Source organism: Aegilops tauschii, chromosome 6 (assembly GCF_002575655.3).
Source record: "Aegilops tauschii subsp. strangulata cultivar AL8/78 chromosome 6, Aet v6.0, whole genome shotgun sequence".
Lineage (NCBI taxonomy): Eukaryota > Viridiplantae > Streptophyta > Magnoliopsida > Poales > Poaceae > Aegilops > Aegilops tauschii.
In genome coordinates, this window is record NC_053040.3 from 86,931,906 (window position 1) to 86,950,510 (window position 18,605).

An 18,605-nucleotide genomic window follows, 5' to 3' on the forward strand; every position below is an offset into this window, starting at 1 on the left:
CGTCCGAGTCGCCAGACCCGGCGACAACCAGCATACGCGTCTTCTGCACCCGGCGAGGCGCACTCCAGCTGCACCCGAACCCGGCGCAACCCCACCCCGACGGTAGCTGGCGGCTTGGCGGACGAGCCGGCCTTGGAGGCCCGGCGCCGCCTCGACCCCCTACTTCAACCCGGCCGGCGTCCGGCTGCAGGCGACCCGGCCCCCCACAGTGCGGTCACCGACCGGCTGGGCCCGCGCGCCATCGACGACACCGACGCTCGCCACCGCCTTGACCGACTCGCCCTCTCCCAGGAGCTGGAGGAGACCGGCCCCGTCGGACCGGCGTGCTTCGGGCCACGCATCCGAGGCAAGCCCTTCACCAAAGGGTTCATGCTCCCCCGTGACACCCCCAAGTACAACGGCACCGTGAAGCCGGAGGACTGGCTCACCGACTACAGCACCGCCATCGGCATCGCCGGCGGTAACCACCACCTTGCCGTACGCTACGCGCCCCTCATACTCCAGGGGTCGGCCCGCACCTGGTTGAATAGTCTGTCGACTGGCAGCATCAACGCGTGGGTCGACTTCGAGCAAGCCTTCGTACGCAACTTCATCGGCACCTACAAGCGACCCGGCCGCCCCAGTCAGCTCGCCATGTGCGTGCAGGGGCCGGCGGAAACCGGCCGTGAGTACCTCGCACGCTGGACCAAGCTCCGGAACAGCTCTGAGGGCGTCCACGAGGTCCAAGAAATCCAGTACTTCGCCAACGGGTGCCGAGATGGCACCCTCCTCAAGCACAAGCTCTTGCGCTTTGAGCCGGCCACCATGGCCGCGCTCATGGTAACGGCGGATAATACGCCAACGCCGACTCCGCCATGAAGATCCAGGTGGCACTGGACGAAGCTGGCAAGGCCAAGCCAGTGCCGCCTCCAAAGCCGGCTGGCGAGGGAAGCCGGCAGCAGCACAACCAGCAGAACAACAAGCGCAAAGCCGATCAAACGGCTCAGCGCTACGACCTGGCTCGTCGCGGCCGCCGAGCATGCACCTGCGACCGACCCGGCCGCCAAGCGCCGGAACACTAGTAAAACGGCATGGTAGCCCGCCATGAGCTTCGAGGAGATGCTCGACGCTCCCTGCAAGCACCACAAAGGCACGAGGCCGTCCACGCACACGCTCCGACAGTGCGCCATCACCAAGCGCATCGCCAGGGGCGACATCCCACCGCCTCCGGCTCAGGCTCCGGGAGCAGGGCAGCCACCTCCACCTCTGCCACCACCTCCAGCCGGCGGCGCGATGCGCGAAGACCCCTACCCGGCCCAGAACGCGACCTACGTCGTCTTCACCAGCCTCGGCGACGACAACGCAGCGAGCACCTTCTTCGGCAGGAGGTGAACACCGTCATCCCGGCCAAGACGGAGTACATGCATTGGTTAGAGCGCCCGATCACCTGGATCCGGGAGGACCACCCGGCCGTCATGCCGAACCCGGGTGGTTACGCCCTCGTCTCGACCCCACCATCATCGCACCCCGGTGCACGTGCAAATTCTCCCGGGTTCTCGTTGACGGCGACAGCAGCATCAACATCCTCTACCGCGACACCATGACCAAGCTCGGCCTCGAGGCCAAGGACCTGGAGCCGACCCGGACGATCTTCCACGACATCGTTCCCGGCCTCTCTTGCTCCTTGATCGGCCAGATCTGGCTCGACGTCCTGTTCGGTGACAGCAGCCACTTCCGACGCGAGCCGATCTGGTTTGAGGTGGTGGACCTGTCTAGCGCGTACCACGCGCTGCTGTGCCGGCCCGTGCTCGCCAAGTTCATGGCGGTACCCCACTACGCCTACCTGAAGATGAAGCTGCCGGGTCCAAAGGGCCTCATCACCGGCACCGGCGACTACCGCAAGTCCCTGGACTGCGCCCAAGACGGTGCCAAGCTAGCCGAGTCGCTTGTCATAGCCGAGGAGCGGCGTCAACTCGACCGGATCGTCGCCCTGGCCTAGGGAGCGTCGGCCGCATAGATCCCGACCGAGGAGCCGGCCGAGGAGGCCACATTCTAGCCCTCCAAGGAGACCAAGAAGGTGAAGCTGAACCCGGAAGACCCCAACTACAACAAATAGGAAGGCGAGCTCGTCGACTTCCTCTGTCAGAATCGGGATATCTTTGCATGGAGCCCCAAGGACATGCCGGGTATCCCGAGGAAGTACGCCGAGCACAAACTCCACGTCCGCAAGGACGCCAAGCCTGTCTGTCAACCCCTACGACGTTTTTCCGAAGAGAAGAGAAGGACCATCGGTGAAGAGGTTGCCAAGCTCTTCGCTGCCGGCTTCATCATGGAAGTGTTTCACCCCGAGTGGCTGGCCAACCCAGTCCTCGTCCTGAAGAAGAACAAGACCTGGCGCATGTGTATCGACTACACCAGCCTAAAGAAGGCCTGCCCCAAAGACCCGTTCGCCCTCCCGCGGATCGACCAAGTCATCGACTCCACCGCCAGGTGCGAGCTCCTGTCCTTCCTAGATGCTTACTCGGGCTATCATCAGATCAAGCTGGACCCGGCCGACGCCCTAAAGACGTCCTTCATCACGCCCTTTGGGGCGTATTGCTACATCACCATGTCGTTCGGCTTGAAGAACGCCGGCACCACCTTCCAGCGCTGCATGCAAAAATGCTTGCTGCCGCAACTCGGCCGCAACATCCATGTCGACGGGGACGACATCATGGTGAAGACCAAGCAGCACCTCACGCTCCTCGACGATTTGAAGGAAACCTTCGCCAACCTGCGCGAGTACAAGGTCAAGCTCAACCCGCAGAAATGTGTTTTCGGCGTTCCAGCCAGAAAGCTACTCAGCTTCCTCGTCTCGGAGCGCGGCATTGAGCCAACCCCGAAGAAGATCAAGTCCATCGAGCGCATGCGCAAGCCTGCTCGGCTGCGCGATGTCCAGAAGTTCACCGGCTGCTTGGCCTCGGTCAGCCGGTTTCTCAGCCGGTTGGGCGAGAGGGCCTTGCCCCTATCTCAGCTGATGAAGAAGACGACACCGTTCGAGTGGAACGACCAGGCGGACGAAGCTCTCCGGGATCTCAAGCGCATGCTCTCCACCGCACCAGTCCTGGCCGCACCGGCCGAGAAGGAGCCGCTGTTGCTCTATATCGCCGCAACCTCGCGGTCGGTCAGCACGGTGATGGTGGTCGAGCGACCAGAGAAGGACAAGGTCCAAGCCGTCCAGCGGCCCGTCTACTACCTGAGCGAGGTGCTCTCCGCCTCGAAGCAGAACTACCCGCACCACCATAAAATGTGTTACGACGTGTACTTCACCGCCAAGAAGCTGAAGCAGTACTTCCAAGAGCAGGTCATCACCGTGGTCAGCACGGCCCCTCTCGGCGAGGTCATCAGGTGCCGGGATGCCTCTGGCCGGGTCGCCAAGTTGGCACTCGAGCTAGCCAGGCACACCATCCTCTACGAGCCCCGCACCACGATCAAGTCCCAGGCCTTGGCCGACTCCCTCATCGACTGGACCGAGACCCAGTACCTGCCGCCGCCGCCGAACTCGACGCACTGGCGCATGCACTTCGACGGCTCGAAGATGCGACTCGGCCTAGGGGTCGGCATCATGCCATCCTCTCCCAAGGGCAACTGGCTCAAGTACGCGCTGCAGATCCACTTCGCCGCCTCCAACAACGTCGCCGAATACAAAGCCCTTGTGCACGGCCTCCGGCTTGCCAAGGAACTCGGCATCCGGCGCATCCTGTGCTACTGCGACTCGGACCTGGTGGTGTAGCAGAGCTCCGGCGAGTGGGACACCCACGACTCCAACATGGCGAGCTACCGCTTCCTCGTCCAGAAGCTGCGAATTCCTCCATGTCCCGCGCGCAGAAAATGAAGCGGCGGACACGCTCGGCAAAATCGCCTCGTCCTGGCAGTCCATTCCGCCCGGTGTCTCCCTCGAGCATCTGCACAAGCCGTCCATCAAGCCGTCTCCGGACTCCGAGTCCATCCACGTCCTGGACGACCCGGCCGCACCTCAACCCGGTCCGGGGACTGCACCGACCGACCCGGTCGTGCCTCAACCCGGCCCGGGGACTGCTCCAGCCAGCCCGACCACAACCCAACCCATCCCTGGGGCCGCTGAACCCAGCTCGGGGGCTGCCACCCCGGAACCCATCGTGATGTCTGTCCTCGCCGGGGTCGCGGCACCATCCTGGGCCCTGCCCATTTCGGAGTTCCTGGAAAACGGGGTCCTCCCCATGGACGAGACCGAAGCCCGACAAGTGCAGCGCCGAGCGTCCGCCTACAGCATCATCAACAACGAGCTCGTCAAGCATAGCTCCACCGGCATGTTCCAACGCTGCGTCGAGCAGGACAAGGGCGTTGAGATCCTCCTGGACATACACCAGGGCGAGTGCGGGCACCACGCCGCCTCGCGGTCCCTGGTGGCCAAGGTTTTCCGCCATGGTTTCTACTGGCCCACCGCTCTCGAAGACGCGGAGTCGCTCATTCTCAGGTGTGAGGGGTGCCAACGCTTCAACAAACGCAGCCACCAACGGCGTCAGCACTCCGAACCACCCCGATCGCCTGGCCCTTCGCGGTCCGGGGACTCGACATGGTGGGACCCTTCAGGACCGCTCGAGGCGGCATGACGCATCTGCTGGTGGTGGTGGACAAGTTCACCAAGTGGATCGAGGCAAGACCAATCAAGAAGCTAGACGGTCCAACGGCCGTCCAATTTATCAAGGACATCGCGCTGCGCTACGGCATGCCAAACAGCATCATCACAGACAACGGCACCAACTTCGCCAAGGGCGCGCTCGCACAGTACTGCTCCATCTCCGGCATCCGCCTCGACCTAGCTTCCATAGCACATCCACAGTCCAATGGCCAGGTCGAGCGGGCCAACAGCCTCATCCTATCCGGCATCAAGCCGCGACTCGTCGAGCCGCTCATCTGTTCACCCGGCAGCTGGCTTGACGAGTTCCCGGGCGTCCTCCGGAGTCTCCGCACCATGCCAAACAGGTCGACCGGGTTCACCCCATTCTTCCTCGTCTACGGAGCAGAAGCCATCATCCCGACCGACGTCAAGTTCGACTCGTCGCGTGTCATGATGTACACGGAAGCCGAAGCAAAAGAAGCCCGCGAAGACGGCGTCGACCTGCTCGAGGAAGCACGTCTCCTAGCGCTCAGTCGCTCAGCCATCTACCAGCAAGGTCTGAGGCATTACCACAGCAAGAAGATCAAGCCCCTCGCTTTCCGAGAGGGAGACCTCGTCCTCCGACTCGTCCAAGAGCAGACTGGCCAACACAAGCTATCCTCCCCATGGGAGGGCCCCTTCATCGTCAGCAAGGCCTTATGCGACCGCAACGCGTACTACCTCATCGACGCCCGCAAGAGAAACAAGCGCAAGAGGGACACTACCGGCGAAGAAACACCCCGGCCATGGAATGCAGAGCTCCTTTGCCCGTTTTACAGTTAGCCGAGTGCACGTATGTATCGCTGCCTTTTGTAACCATCTGAAACTATGGGGTCCCCGAATGACGCTCAGGGGCTGCCCCTTTTGCGACCAAGCTATTGTGTCTCCTACATTTGTGCACTACTTTACTCTTCAGCCAAACTCGGCCACCGGGTCGACTCGCTCGACCCGGGGGCTCGCGGGCTGGCCGGCTTGGCCACCCGTTGTTTCTTCTTAGCGGTTCTCAAACGCGTTGGATCGCCATAGCCTGTCGCTTCGCCCTAAGCCGCAGATCCGGCTTCGGCTGTTGGCCAGCAAGCGCATGAGACCCAAAGCACCAGCGCACCATGAACACTAAGTCAAGAACCTCCGGGTCGCTCAACCCAGTCCTGCCATTTTAAAGTTGCCGCACGACCGGCTGCTCGCCAACCCGGCCCGCTGGATTGCCGCCAGCCGGCACAGTGGGTGTTTCGCTCGCGCTCAATGTTTTGAAAGACTAAGTATTGAACGCTCCTCCCAAAGGCCGAACCCTTTGTCACGGACCAAAGCCTCGGCCGTCAGACTCGCGGGGGGAGGCCCAAAGGAGGAAGGTTGCAAGAAAACGGCTCAAAAAACGAGAAGCAGAGGCGCAGACATTCACACAACTTATACATCACAAATTTAAACAGGCCCAAGGCCAGAGTTCATTACACCCAGTCAACCCCCAGTGGGTGGGTGGACCTGCTACCTAACAGAAATTGTTTATAAGTTAAAATCAGGCATCGCCTCCGCCAGAGCACACAGCCCCCGGGTCCGCAGAAGTGCCAGTATCCTCCTCCCCGGCGTCCGCGTCGCGGTAGACATCCATCTCCTCGGAGCTGCCCTCCTGGTCGTCCAGGAGCAGGCCGTAGTCGTCGGCAGGAACGACCCCGCCATCCTCCGCCCGCTCCGGCTGGAACTCGTCGTGGAAGGCGAACCCGGCGATGTAGCTAGCTCGGGCAGCGATCCGTCCGGCTTCCGCCTGCAGCTGGCTCTCCGAGCCGGCTCGCTGGCCCACCAACGCATCCAGCGCCAAGTCCAGATGCCATGACACCGCGAACCGGAGCGCCATCTCGGCGCCGGCACGAGCGACGGAAACCCACCACTCGTGAAGGCGGACCGGGCCGGCCTCCAACCACCCCGCCAGCCGCGTGAAGCAGGTCGGCGCAACGGCACCCGGCCAGAGGGCCGCCATCATTGCTGCGCCGGCCTCGGAGAGCCGACCCATCTGGTCGCTCAGAACCCGCAGACGGGCTTCGGCAGCAGCAATGATCTCCGGGAAGGTCCAGGCCACCCGCGGATCTGTTCCGGAGCCGACGATCCCTTGCGAGTCGCGCTAAAAGCGGACCGCCTGCTCAGCCAGCTGGCGCATCTCCGGGAAGGCCCCTACCAAGAAGGAAAGCGAGTCAGAAGAAAGTCACTAAGGAAGAAGGATCGGAGTCCCAACCCGGCAACAACAAAACCAAAGGAAAGCACTTACTAGAGAAGGACTCTTCCAGGTGCTGCGCTTCGAGCAACGTACCGCGCCGCTCTCGGGCAATAGTGCGGTCACGCTCCTCCAGGGCCTTCTCCGAGTCGGCGACCTTAGAAAGGGCCGCCTTCAGCTCGGCGTCCTTATCCTCAGCCGCCTTCACGGCCTCCTCGCGGAGCCGGGTCTCCCCCTGCCGGGTCTCCTCCGCCTTGGCCACCAGCGCCTTCAGGCGCTCCACCTCGGCCTGGAGCTGCCCCTTGTCGTCGGCCAGCTTGCCACGTTGCCGGCCTGCCTCGGCAAGGGCTTGCTGTGCCTCCACGACCTTAGCGGCCTCCGCCTTGAGGCGCTCCACCTCGGCCTCGAGGCGGCTCATGTCATCCGCCAAGTGCTCCCGCAGCCGGCTGGCTTCGTCGAGCGCCTGCCGGGCTCCCGTCGCCTCCGCCTTCGCCTTGTCCACCTCGGCCCCGAGCCGGCCGACGTCTGCGACAAGCCGGTCATAGTGAAAACTGGGCCGAATCAGCCGGGTCCTCCAAGACAGCAACTCAGGAACAAAGTACTATTTTTAAGATTCGACCCAACTGCTACGCAGTTGGCCCGAATCTCGGGGGCTACACCCAGTGGGTGCACTAGCGCACCCCCACTAGAAAAGAGCACGAAAAAGACGCCGGTGCGTCTCAAGGAGCCGGTTGAAAACAGTGACCCGGTAGGAGTCCAGTTGCTGTGAAAGACGACGATCAACGCAAGACAGCAAGATAAGATTCAACCCAACTGCTACGCAGTTGCCCGAATCTCGGGGGCTACACCCAGTGGGTGCGCTGGCTCGCCCCCACAAAGGAGAAACAACGAAAAAGAAAAGCAGAACGCAAACGAGAACTTATGAAGATGGCGCGCTCTAGCTCCTGCGTCGCCTCGACCTTGGCCTGGGCGAAGGCCTGGATCCGGTCCGTCCGCCCCCGCAGGCGGCGGGTCACGACGACCATCGCCGCCTCCTCCTTGGTCGGAGGACCAAAGGGACCTCGCTGGTCCCGCTCTGCGACGGCCGCGGCTCGGCGACCCGGCGCCCTCCGGACCTGAGCACCAGGGCGTGCTCTCCACCGGCCGCCTCCCCTGAAGCCGGCGCCTTCTCCGGCGCCCTCTCGGGCGCCCTCTCCGGCACCGACGCCGACTCGGTGGGCGGAGCGGCCTGAGGCTCCACCACCAGCGGCGTCTCGTTCGCCGGCGTCCGGGACGCCCCCTCTGGCGCCGCCCGCGCCGCCTCCTTCAAGACGGCGTCGCCACCGCCTCCATCGGCCCCCTCCCGCTCGACCACGTCGGTCCGCGGTGGGGTGCCGTTCTCGACAAACACGACCTCCCGGTCGAGGTACATCATGTCCGCACAGCCGCCTTAGCCGTGCTCCCTCTCCGACGCCGGCACGAACATCGTCGTCGCCGCCACCGTCCCCGCCGGCATATCCGGCCACGCCGCCTCCTCGCCGGCTCGTGCCCACGCCGTCGCGGTGCTGACCCAGGCCTGGGTCGACGCCGCCTGCAGCTCTGCCTCGGCCCGGTTCTGGTCCCGCCAGGTCAGGCCCTCGACATCGGCCGGGTCCAGACCAAGGTCCGAATCCACCGGTGCCTCCTCCTCGTCCCGGTCCACGGTGCTGGATTGGCTCCTCGGAACACGGCGCCCTCGGTGGACGCGGCGTCTGCCGTTGCCACCGCCAACAAGATCGGTGACCTGAAGCACAAGACAAAAAACAATTACGCCGAGTCGAGCGGGGCCGCTCAGCAATTCGGCTCGAATGAAACAGCACTTACCCCGGCATCACCGGAACGACGGGCCTTGCCGCCCTCTCGTGCGGAATGCCGCGCCTCCTCTTGGCGGGCGGCTTCGCACCCCCGGCTGAGTCCGCCGCGCGCTTAGCGAACGGGGTCCGCGGCGAGACGCTGTCCTTCCCATGCGGGTGCCTCGCCGTCGCCGCCCCGGCATGACCCGGCTTTGGCCGCGCCGCCGCCTCCTCATCCCGACGCCTCTACATCAACAATTCGCGTTATCATCCCCAAAGCCGTCCCACAACCGGCGACTCAAGGAATATAAACAAGACTCACCTATTCGCCGCCCTGCGCCCGTGTCGGCGGCCACCGCCTCCACTCCGCCATGGGCCTCGGGCTCCTCCGAGGCGACCCGCAGCACCTGCGCCCGCGCCCGGTCGTAAGGATGCCGGATGGCGCTCAGAAGCACCTCTCGCGTCGCGTCGGGGCAGATAAAAAGATAAGCAACAGCGAAGTACGGAGACCAGGGACTCACCAACGGTGCTGGGTTCGCGCGGCTGTACGGGGCCTTCCCGAACTCCCAATCAACCCCCAAGTTGGCCTTGGAGATGTCATTGACCCAGTGCGTGACTTGGTCCACCGCCAGCCGCGTATTCGCCATGCGGTTGGGGTCTTGAAGGCCGGTCATCTGACCGATGTGATGGCTGCACTGCTGCAGCGGCAGCACCCACCGGACGATGAAGGCGGTGATGAGGTCGGTGCCAGTGAGCCTCTCCCGCTGCTTCATCACTAACACCCGCTCGCACAGGTTGAGCACCTCCTGCGATGGGTGCTTGGGGTGGTACCCCTAGTTCTCCTTTCCCCACAGCGGCGAGTTGATGAACGGCGGGAGGTTGATGCGGTCCTCGCCAAGGTTGCAGACGTAGAAGAAGGAATTCTACCATTTTTTGGCAGAATCCTCCAGCGGCACCTTCGGGCAGTTGACGCCCGACCGCTTGGAGATGACGGCCGGCCCGCACTCGAACATCTATCCGGCCTTCGGCCCCTGCTGCTTCAGGGAGAAGAAGCACACCCAGAGGTCGATCGAAGTTTCGACCCCCAGGTACCCCTTGCAGAGGGTGACGAAGCCGGACAGCTGCACGATGGCGCCGGCGCCAAGATGGTGGGACTGGAGCCCGAAGAACTCCAGAAAGTCGCGGAAAAAGCCGCTCGTGGGAAGCCCAAACCCGCGCTTGAAGTGCGGCAGGAAGACCACCCGCTCCGAGCCCTCGGGCCGCGGCTCCCGCTCCCCCTGCGGGAGGCGCACCTGAACCTCCTCCACCCTCGGCAGGCGCCTGGTGTCGTGGAGGTAGGCGATGTCGTCAGGGGTGACGGTTGAACCTATCCATGATTCTGACGGCAGCGTCATCGACCCGAGCACGGAAGAAGAAGGAGGAGAAAAGGAAGAAGATGGCGAGAAAGCTCTGCTCAAGACAGCGGACGTCGCAGCTAGCGGCGGTCGTCGGAAGCAGAGGGAGGATGAAGAGGCAGGGGAGCGCGAGCGTGAATGATCTCCGGCGCCCCCTTCGCCCCCAATTTATAGGCCACGATTTGAAACTTGGGGAAGTGGGATCGTTTGCGCTCGCCCCTCCCACTTCCCCGCAATATGTGCGCATGTACCTGCGCAGTTAGTGCCTCGAGAATGGCAACCGACCCGCGGACACCGCAATAAATCCGCGCGCGTGGGCTGAGGGTGCGCGGCGGCGGGCCCCAGGCCGTCGCCCTGTCCCGTCAAGCGCGTGGCCTGTTAGGCCCCTCCGGCTCCCGGGCGCCACATGGCGGCCGCGCGAAGCCTGAAGGATTGCCCAAGATTCGTTGAACTCCTCGGTTTCCCGCCACGAGCGGGATGCCGTGATCCGGCTTCCGGAAGCCGGCACACAGTGGGTGTTGCCGGAACCGGCGGTCACCAAATCCGCCTCTGCAAGGGGGGAAAACTATGAAGGCCCTCCCATCTGAAGACGGCGGACCTTCACAGCTTCGAGGACTACTGTCGCGGGGATGAATCCCAGGCAGGCAACGGAACCCGGATCCTTTTCAGAAACAACGGGGCCAGCATTGCCGCTCAATCCGGCTCGCACTTGGCCGGGTCGCTTGACCCGGCCAAGCCCTTCGACCAGGTCGAGCCCTGCAACCCGGCCAGACTCCTTAACTCGGCCCCAACAACCAAGCTCAAGACTTCTCCAACAAGCCAGCACCGCCCTTGGCGTGTTCTCCAAACCCGGCCCAGGGTCAGCGGCCGTCCCATCCCAGCCATACGATGGGACGAGTCTCCACCAACTGATGACCGAAGCCACAGTGCCCCGCCCATGCCTCTGGTCAACCGGACGAGGCAATAGTGCCCCCACCTACCCGCTGACCAGGGCTGGCGTGGCAATAGTGCACCCGACGTCACCCATGACGCCACCAAGCGGCGACCTGACGGAGCGCCACTGTAGCCGACTCGACTTGGCCACGCCCTGACGATCGACAAGATGGCACACAGTGCCCCCTAGGTGCATGGGGCCCGGTGAACCCGGCGAGCCCTGGCACATGGCGGGTCCCAGCACCGGGTTCCTGGACACTGACGACCCGGCCCTACGGCTTTGTAACAGTACCATTGTACCCCTGGGGGTTGACCTATAAAACTCCCCAGGAGCCCTCATGCATACGGGCAACTCATTCATTCGCACAGGCGATCACCCACACACCTAGCAAACAGCACCCGAGGAGAGGGAGCTGCCTAAGCCCTGGCCAGCCTTCCTGCTTCCTCCATACAGCTCTAGGACCAACTCTGTACTGTTACGTATAAACCACTCTCTGCAGGACTAGGGGTGTTATCTCTCTGGAGAGCCCCGAACCTGGGTATGTCTTGCGTCCCGCGCTTGCTCATGCCGACCTCGCCTCTGGAGCCCACCAGTGCCCTCGAGCCTCCTCCTATCTCTAGCCATCCCTTGGCATCTGCCGTGCGCCCACCACGACAACATGTATAAGTCATGACGAAAGCAATAGCAACAAACTAAACGATCATAGTGCTAAGCTAACGGATGAGTCTTGTCCATCACATCATTCTCTAATGATGTGATCCCGTTCATCAAATGACAACACATATCTATGGCTAGGAAACATAACCATCTTTGATAAACAAGCTAGTCAAGTAGAGGCATACTAGGGACACTGTGTTTGTCTATGTATTCACACATGTACTAAGTTTCCGGTTAATACAATTCTAGCATGAATAATAAACATTTATCATGATGTAAGGAAATGTAAATAACAACTTTATTCACTACAAAAAAATACACTTCCGTGATGATACGTGTTTGTCACAGTAGGTCACGTTTTCTGTCATGCATGTACATCCATGATAAATTTATGAAAAAATCAAGATAGTCATACCTGTGCTGTCATAGAAGTGTTCCATGACAGTACCAAGATTATCATCACGGAAGTGTCCACTTCCATGACAATAAATCGCGTGTCACAGAAGTGCTTTCGTCAAGGGTGACCGACACGTGGCATCCACCGTAACGGAACACCGTTAAGCTATCAGGTCCGGTTTTGGATCCGATAACCCGTTAACAGCCCGGACCAATGGGGATTTTCCATGTGTAAAATCATCATTGGCCGGAGGAAACACGTGTTGCCTCACCGTTGGGACATATGTCATCCACTCATTGGACAGGAGGCACCTATGATAGGTCGACACGTGGCACGGCCCAACAGTGGCCCATTCTGGTGAAAAAGGTCGGCCCAATAAAAAATAGCAGGCCGGCCCATATAAGGCCTACTTGTGTCAGGTCCATTTAAGCACACGGCCCATACGAGATGTGTCAATTCGGCCCGTCAACGGCCCGTTAAAGATTTGACACCATTGCAGTCCATCGTCAGTTCGAGCCCGTTAACAGCCCGCTATATATTTGGGCTCAATATCGGCCCGATGAGATTTCGGCCTGTTAACGGCCCATACAGTGGATGGGCCAATTTTCACGATGTACATCTTTCGGCCTTTTAGCAACACATTTAAATGTTGCGCTAATTTCCGGCCCAGTGTGTCTTTCAGCCTGTTGACGGCCCATAAATCAGTTGGGCCATTTGTAGTCGAACCTGAGTTTCAGCCTTTTAGCGACCCATTTAAGTGTTGGGCCAATTTCCGGGCCGGTGTGTCTTTCAGCCTGGTGACGACCCATATATCTGTTGGGCCATTTGTAGTCGGACCTGAGTTTTGGCCTTTTAGCGACCCATTTAAGTGTTGGGCCAAATCCCGGCCCTGTGTGCCTTTCAGCCTGTTAACGGACCATAAATGAGTTGGGCCATTTGTAGTCGGACCTGAGCTTTGTCCTTTTAACGGCCCATGCCCTTCATGGTCCAATACCAGCCCGATTTCTCTTTCGGCCTGCTAAAGGCCCACAACACAGTTGGGCCATTTACAATACGACCTGACTTTCGGCCTCTTAGCGGCCCATGCTCTTCATGGTCCTGTACGAGCCCGCTGTCTCTTTCGGCCTGCAAAAGGCCCACAACATAGTTGTGCCATATGTAGCCTAAACTTAGTAACAGCCTGTTAACGGCCCGTGAAATCAATTGGGCCCACCTGTTGCCCGCTTCGATGTCAGCCTATTAACGACCCGGGAGTTAAGAGGGCCGACCATTAACTTTTGGCCTGGTAACGGCCCATTAACTTAATGGGCCCACTAAAGTTCGTACATGTCTTTAGGCCAAATTAGATAATTTGAGCCCATTACGATGAGCAATTATGCACAGGACCAAAACTGATCAAGCAAAGGTACGGCATATAGGGAAAAATGTTGCGCATCCAGCATATATTACAGGAAATTACATCCACTGGGCAATCAAAGATTGATGCCAGTGCAAATAAATGAACAGAACCTAACGATCTACAACGTCACAATCTGCAACCTCAGCACGGATGACGCCCATAAGCATGTGGGCAAGTTCTTGCTGCTTTGCTACACTGTCTCTGAAAACATTGATCAGTTGTTGTGTCGCACGACTCTGCACCTCTGATTCCTCCACCACTTCCATCATTCCTTCAGCCATTAATTGGTTCACAAACATACATTTTTCTGGTTGCATTCGAGACAGAGGATACTGAACAGATTCAGATGGCGATTTTGGCAGGCTTGTATTATTGATAGTGGAGAGTGTCTCGACCACTGCATCATAACATAAATTAGGAGGGGAACCAAACAGATTAATCATGAGTTATTGGCATATTACCTGACCTAGATTTATTGGAAAGAAACAATGGGGCTGCCTTGCTGTTTTTAGAGTTTGTCTTCTTATCTTCAGCAGCTTGCACCAAATTAAGACACTAGCATTTCTATCATTGGCCAAGTCAGATAATAGGAAAGCAACATTGGCACAACGAACGTTTGGGCAACTAGCCAACACCAAATTAACACAATATGGCACAGCTATCATCAGCCAGGTAAGGTAATACGAAAGCAACATTGACACAATGAATGAATGGGCAACCAGAGCAGCACTACAATTCAGTAATGTGCATGATATGAGATAGTACACTCATGCAACTCAGTATGCAAAATTACAAGGCAGTTTTCTTTACAAAAATCAACATTGGCACCTTTAACATTTTGCTACAACTAATTTTAGATCAGATAAAGGTTGGATTCACGCCGGTTAACAAAATACATGCTGATGTAAAAATATAGTGATATACAACAGGTACTTACATCAACATTGGAGCACAGAGAATTCCCGCAAGATATTTTCCTCGAATACAATCCCAATCAAGGAAGTCTTCTATCATTTAACCTTATATTCTAAAAGAGAGATGGGTAAGAAACATGTAGAAAATATGATCAGAATGCTATAAAGTTTCATGATGCGAGGATACGCACACGCTTCTTAGAATGGAGTTGACATTCTTTTGCTAGACTAGAGCGGACTAGTTCTTTGGCCACTGCAATCTGCTTATTATCAGTGGAAGTTGGGTTTCCCTGTGCTGGAGCATTATCTATGAAAAATGGAGTTGGTTTATTATCTCCTGGCGTTTGGATCTTTTCCAAAGACCTGGTTTGTAACCCTTCGCATTCTAACATAGTCGTCTTCCCCTTGCATGCCTTATATAGAAGAATGGTGCTTCAATTATAAAACATGCTACAATAGAGATTGAATAGCTACTGAAGAATAGAAAGGCATGACATATTGACATGTATTCCCTCCATCCGGAAATAAATGGATGGGTCTAGGCGTATTTTAGTTCTAGATACATCTAGTTTTATCCATTTCTGCGACATGTAATCCGGACGGAGGGAGTATGATGTAAAAGCTAGGGATACGACATGACAACACAGTAAAAAAACGCGGAAAACCCACTGCAAAACCAAAGTAATCAAACCCACTGATATGGGATAGTACACTCATGCAGCTCAGGATGCAAAACTACCAGGCAGTTTTCATTACAAAAATCAACATTGTGGCCTTTAATCATATATTTTGCTACAACTAAATTTAGATCAGATAAAGGTTGGATTCACGCCGATTAACAAAATACATGCTGATGTAAAAATATAGTGATATACAAAAGGTACTTATAACGCATGTTCAGTACCAACTGCAAGGTCCAACCCAAGTTCGACGAGTGGTTCTTATCCCCCGCCCTAGATCAGCTCGAGGAGCTCAGCTTTGAAGCTGGACGATGTCGCTCTCTGCCGCCGTCCGCGCTCAGCCTCGCGCCAACGCTGCGCCGCGCCAGCTTCAGCTCCTGCTATCTTGCCCAGATTAATGCCGCACCCGCCCTTCTTCTCCCTCAACTCAAGCAGCTCGACCTCTTCGACGTTGTCATCTCGAAGAAGGCTATGGAGCACCTGCTCCGCAGTTGTACTACACTTGAGTACCTTCGTCTTGAGCAGATCCACGGGTTCATTAGCCTCCACATCGCCTCGACGAATCTCCGATGGATTTATGTGCCTTGCTGGCCCCGCAACAAGACATCAATTGGGAAGAGATCACTCCAGCTGCTCCACATTATGGTCATTGAGAATGCGCCTTTCCTTGAGAGATTGCTTGTATCGGATCTAGAAGGTCCAACAATAATCAGGGTCATTGACACGCCGAAATTGACAGCGTTGGTGCACTCATCTGCCAAATTCTCTGAACTCTTTATTGGATCCGTAATCGTTCAGGTACATCACTCATCTTCTTCTCCGTCTTCTTGAAATTCACATTTTTAAATTTCTTCTTGATGTATTTATGACCGTCTTCCAAAAAATGATTCCCACAAGCTTGACCCAGTCTATGCGCAAAGTGAAGATCTTGGAAATAAAATCTATCGGCCCCAATCTGGATCAAGTTGTTGGATTCCTTACATTCTTTCTGTGCAAGCAGAAGCTACTCATCGAGGTGAAACTTCTTTCCTATTAGTAAATGGTAATCACAACGTAGCTCAAATTTTTCGTAATTTTCCCAAATTACGATGACAAGTGTAGTGTTCAAAACTGCATCTACACACTGCACCGAAAGAAATGTTTTTATTATTTTTTCTCACGTGATCACCTGCATCATTTTGTTGTGGTACTACTATAGTAGCCTAGGCTAGTCATAGTGGAAAGTAACTTAGACTACTCCAATAACTCTATGGTTACCCTAAGAGCAAGTACTGCCTCCGTCCTGGTTTACTCTTCCTATTTTGTAGTATCAAATTGACCATAGATTTAACTAACAAAATGTTAATGCATGTCACCAAGAACTATATCGTTGGATTCGTATTTGAACATAATTTCAAATGGTGTAATTTTTAGTGAGATGCATTGGCATTTTCTTACATAAATATATGGTCAAAATTTTATACTAAATAAGAGGTAGTACAAAAGTGGGCTATAACGGCCCTCCACTATGTAGGCCAAAACACGTGCCAAATTCACTTGTGATGCATTTCGCATCGATGCCCCTCCATTGCTCACCTGGTGCCCCAATCTGGATCACCTACTTTGCTCCGGTGCCAAATTAACTCACGCAATGAAAAAACACTTGCGTGGGAGAGAGAGAGGACTGAGGCAATAAAAAACAATTGTTTGGGAGAGTGAGAGGCTGGTGTAGTTGGTTTGATTGATTTGTTTATACATGTGGGTCTGTGTGCACAGCGGTGCCAACTCTCTCACATCGCGAGAGCAGTGCCAAAATCTTTTGATTTGACATCGATGCGTATTATGTGGCATACTTTTACGAAATATGGCATTGGCCACATAGTGGAAGGCAACAAATGCCCAAGCTCTTCACGTACTCCTAGGTAAATGAGAGGAAAGAGAAAGAGAGAGAGAGTGAAAAAATATCACTAGCTAGCCAACCCTATCGTATGAGCGAATTATATTGGTACCTCTTGATGACACGGCAATCTTATACAGCCAGCTGCTCTAATATCTTCTCTTCTTTTGCAGATAAAAAAGACCCGAATGTGAAAAATGTGCTGCACTATAACAATCTCATTGAATGCCTTGATCTCCATCTTACAGAAATTGATTTGATCGACTACCGAGGCAGCACATCTGAGATTAAATTGGCCAGGTTGTTTGTTCTGGAGGCAAGTGTGCTCAACGTAATGAGGTTTGGCGTTCTCTGGCGCAACAATGAATGGCGTGCTGATCACCGCAAGCGTCTAAGCCTAAATGACAAAGTCTCCACAGAAGCTGAATTTGTTTTTGAAACATCATGTGGCCAGAGACTCGAAAACTTATTTGCCCATTAGTGACTTTTCAGGGCGGTGGATTTTAGTTTGTATGATAATGCTGCATCCACCTAAAGTAAAGAAAGTTCTTACGTAAACTTCCTAGTAATTCCCTCTTTGTAGGTGCAGCATTACTCCTAACATTTGTAATATCAATTTGAAACTTGTAATATTGCCGTGTCCTATTCCTGCATTTTCAAAATCCTGCGAATCAAATAGGTCGTGAGTTGGTGATGATGTTGTGCCTGCCATCTTTCACCAATAGCAGTCGGATCTAGATCTGACGCATACAAACCAAACTTCTCCAGTTTTGCAAAAATATGCCCGCACTTGTTCCCTATTTACAAACAACTCCTTGTCTCTCACAATCAGCCTTATCTCCTCCCCACCACATCTAGAAGGCCATGGAAAAATCTGGCGCGATGGCCGCTGCCAGCGCCGTCCACCCCCAATCTTGGTGTTCCGTGCAATGCACGGGCATCTACGCACGGGAAATTATGTCGAACACGGCTAGTTGTAAGCAGGCTAGGTCTACAACCATGATGATAGTGACTGCAGACGGTGAGGCTGACTATGGTATGCCGAACACGGCGCCTATACTCGGGTGTCATCTCCGATGTAGGGTCTTGTCACTTCACTATGAGGAGCAACACGTAATAATTTGACCAACGGGTAGTACAGTGCTACTACATTGGTAGTACTACTACTACTAGTACTAGCACCACCATCTGGATTTAGTAGTACTACCACATCCATCTGGATTTAGTATTTGACTAGCAATATCTAGTAATGCATGTCACAAAAATTGTACTACTACCTTTGTAAATAAATACATGGTGTATTGTTTTATTCCTATCGGCGAGATAACTTAATGTCTTTTTGCTACTTAATAGGATTACATGCAATGAACTAACCACTACATGTGATGTTTGGTAGTCTCAAGTCATTGAAAGCATGCACGGGCACGGAGGGGGACGCAGCTTCATTGACTTACTGCACCTGCCTTTGAGTGTATGACACGTGGGCCCAATGGGTGGCTGGCCAACCTGTCATACAACCAAAGGCAGGTGCAGTAGAGGGGCGAGGAGTAGATGGCCAACACGCACGTGAATTCAACGCAGTCTGCACTTCTCATATAAAGGCTCCCGCCAGTCCAATCTACGAAATCCTACGCACCTACGCACCCAAGGGCAAGAGTGATCACTCCAATCGCAAGATCAGTT

The 18,605-nt window shown here is 56.0% G+C and overlaps 2 protein-coding genes across 2 annotated transcripts; both read left to right on the forward strand.

The window, feature by feature from the left end:
* The first annotated feature begins 1,579 nt into the window (after nucleotides 1-1,579).
* On the forward strand, nucleotides 1,580-1,978 carry LOC109772972 (uncharacterized). Its single transcript, XM_020331683.1, has 2 exons — nucleotides 1,580-1,804; nucleotides 1,850-1,978. Exons 1-2 carry the CDS (start codon nucleotides 1,580-1,582, stop codon nucleotides 1,976-1,978), a joined length of 354 nt encoding a protein of 117 aa, XP_020187272.1.
* A 1,287-nt stretch (nucleotides 1,979-3,265) lies between these two features.
* On the forward strand, nucleotides 3,266-5,440 carry LOC141025845 (uncharacterized). Its single transcript, XM_073501771.1, has 3 exons — nucleotides 3,266-3,498; nucleotides 3,755-4,412; nucleotides 4,637-5,440. Exons 1-3 carry the CDS (start codon nucleotides 3,266-3,268, stop codon nucleotides 5,438-5,440), a joined length of 1,695 nt encoding a protein of 564 aa, XP_073357872.1.
* Nucleotides 5,441-18,605: the final 13,165 nt, after the last annotated feature.

Excerpts from the sequence above, each read along its gene's own strand:
- LOC109772972 (XM_020331683.1), top strand. The coding sequence starts at position 1,580 with ATGACCAAGCTCGGCCTCGAGGCCAAGGACCTGGAGCCGACCCGGACG. Across the intron at positions 1,805-1,849 it reads TGCTCGCCAAGTTCATGGCG|GGCCTCATCACCGGCACCGG; the intron begins GTACCCCACTAC and ends CCGGGTCCAAAG.
- LOC141025845 (XM_073501771.1), top strand. The coding sequence starts at position 3,266 with ATGTGTTACGACGTGTACTTCACCGCCAAGAAGCTGAAGCAGTACTTC. Across the intron at positions 3,499-3,754 it reads ATCGACTGGACCGAGACCCA|AGCTCCGGCGAGTGGGACAC; the intron begins GTACCTGCCGCC and ends GTGGTGTAGCAG. Across the intron at positions 4,413-4,636 it reads CGCGGTCCCTGGTGGCCAAG|TTCACCAAGTGGATCGAGGC; the intron begins GTTTTCCGCCAT and ends GTGGTGGACAAG.